The following is a 2,407-nucleotide window of genomic DNA, read 5'->3' as shown; positions in this document are numbered from 1 at the left end:
GGTCTGACTGAAGTCCCGCAGAGGGACCTGACACCCCAGCACAGGGGCTGGGGGACAGCGTGGCTGGTGGGAAAGGGGCTGAGCGCAGGTTTTGTGTGTGTGTAACCAACCAAGCTTCCAGTGAAGTGTGTGTAGGGGGAGAATGTTAAAGGGGGCCGGGAGGTTCTGTTTAACTTTGGGCTTTGCTGAGGCCTTGGCAGGTGGCTCCTGCCCGTCGGGGACCCGTCTCCTTACCATCCCCCCAGTCAGCGGCCTCAGGGTGTGAGGGGTTTGATCCTTGTACAAGGATCTATGTCTAAACCTGCCGCGGAGGTTCCCAGTAGCCACGTCTAATGTCTGTTCCCTGCCGAGCTCTTGGCCTCGATGCCGCCTTGTAGCAGTGAGTTCCACAGGCAAACTGTGTATTGCACAAATTACGTGCTCCCTCTCTACAGTTACAAATGTGCTCTAAGGCACTTGTCTGGCCCCCGTCCCCAGGGTGTCTGAGCACAGCACAATCTTCGTTGCATTTATCCTCGCAGCCCCTGCCCTGTTATCCCCATTGTACAGATGGGGACCTGAGGCATAGAGAGGTTAAGTGTCTGGACCAAGCACACAGGGCTCTGTGGCAGAGCAGGGACTCGAACCTGGGTCCCCAGTCAGTGCTCTAACCACTGCACCACCCTTCCTCCCTCTCAGTTCCACTGAACACCTCCTGCTTCTAGCGTGCTGTGGGGGAGCACTGGCTTCCCTTTCCTTGCTCCAGAATGCACCCCAGGGATCGACTTCCTGCCTCCCTGGGCACTCCTGCTCTTGCACACCCTGTCCTAAAGCTGTAGTTTGCAGTGGCTGGGCAGCTGATGGCTTCACCCCAGAGGTGGCTGTATTTCAGTGGGAGGTGAAGCGACCCGTTCCAGGGGAGCTACGGGGGCTGGTGATGTGATGGGGAACCAACCCTCTTTCTTTCTTGCTGTTTCACAGTCCTCTGTTCCGAGCGGGTCGGCAGGGTCACAAAGACCTACCATGATCTTGACGCGGTGACCAACCTGCTGGAGGAGGTAGGCGGAGCTGCTTCCCCCTCCTTGCCTGAATCTCTGCTCCTCCCCAGAGGTGGTGGCAAACCCACATGGTGCCATGAGAGGCTCCTGGCTTGGGATAAGAGGGTCCTGGGCATGGGGCAGCAGTTCTGGGAGGGTGGGCTGGAGACCGGTCAGTGGGCGGGGAGGGGTCAGACCTGGATGGGGAGGGAGGAAGTGTGTAAGGGGGTGGGGTGGGGGTAAGGTGGAGAGGGGCCAGTCTGGGTGTGGGATGGGGTACCTGCTGGCCTGCCCCAGTTAACAGCAGCCTGTTGTCTCGTCCCGTCCCCCCCGCCCCTGCAGAAGGAGCGGGACCTGGAGCTCGCGGCCCGGATCGGGCAGTCCCTGCTGAAGCAGAACCGGAGCCTGACGGAGCGTAACGAGCTCCTGGAGGAGCAGCTGGAACTGGCCAAGGAGGAGGTAAAGGCCCCCCACGGGCTCGGGAGGTGGGGGGGGGAGCAGGGCCCTGGCACCTGCACCCGCTGAGCCCCCCGGCTCTACGTACCGGCTGGTGAGCCAGCTCCCCCCATGCTGCCCTGCGAGCCCGTCCCAGCCCTCTCGTCTCCCCCCAGATTGCCCAGCTGCGGCACGAGGTTTCCATGCGGGATGATCTGCTCCATCTCTACACCAACACCGTGGAGGACAGCGAGCCGGCCACAGCCACTGCCACGCCGTGAGTGACCCAGGGGGGCTCTGCTCCCATCGCTGGGGGCCGGGGGGAGACTCTGCCCTTGGCTAGCTCATTGCAGGACGGCTCGTGCCTCGCTCGCTCCAGAGCTGCATCCTGCCCGGCCCGGAGCTGGGCCCCCATCTAGCGTTCGGTCACTGAGTCCGGGAAAGTCCTGGAGCTGCCCTCCGCTGGGACCTGCACTTGGAGGGGAAGCTCCTTGGACTGGAGCGGCTCTGCCCCTTCTCCCAGCAGGTGGCAGCAGGGAGGTGGGTGCAGGAAGGGGCTTGGGTCCCTTTTCCTCCCGCCTGGTGGATGGGGCTTTATGGGCCCCTCTCCAGGCTGCTGCGCCCTCCCGGGGGGTGGTGGTTATGGGGGCCTACGGGCTGCTCCCTGCCCGGTGGCGATGCTGTGGGCGGGGCTGGGCTGGGCGGCTGCTCCCTGCCCGGTGGTGGAGCCAGGGGCGGGGGGTGCTGGTCTGAGCGGCTGCTCCCCACCCGGTGGCAGAGGGTGCTGGGTGCCCGCGCTGCAGCTGCTCACGGTCCCTCTGCCCCCCAGGCTTCGGCGGAACGAGTCCTCGCTGTCCCTGCAGCAGCACGTGCAGTACGACGCCCTGCAGCAGAAACTCAGGGGCCTGGAGGAGGAGAACCAGAAGCTGCGCTTGGAGGTGAGAGCTGGGGGGGGG

The 2,407-nt window shown here is 64.1% G+C and overlaps 1 protein-coding gene across 1 annotated transcript; it reads left to right on the top strand.

Moving 5' to 3' along the window:
- Positions 1–363: 363 nt before the first annotated feature.
- Positions 364–2,389, top strand: LOC112125451 (trafficking kinesin-binding protein 1-like; the record flags this gene model as incomplete). The annotated part of the gene is made up of 5 exons (XM_024223858.2): positions 364–379; positions 961–1,037; positions 1,359–1,475; positions 1,628–1,728; positions 2,281–2,389. Coding segments are annotated over exons 1-5 (420 nt in total), but the record flags the coding sequence as incomplete, so codon positions are not given.
- Between the last annotated feature and the right edge of the window lie 18 nt (positions 2,390–2,407).

Source organism: Terrapene carolina, unplaced genomic scaffold (assembly GCF_002925995.2).
Source record: "Terrapene carolina triunguis isolate 2854851 unplaced genomic scaffold, T_m_triunguis-2.0 Scaffold31167, whole genome shotgun sequence".
Lineage (NCBI taxonomy): Eukaryota > Metazoa > Chordata > Testudines > Emydidae > Terrapene > Terrapene triunguis.
The sequence above is the reverse complement of the archived record's forward strand: the minus strand, read 5'-3'. Positions and strand labels throughout refer to the sequence as shown.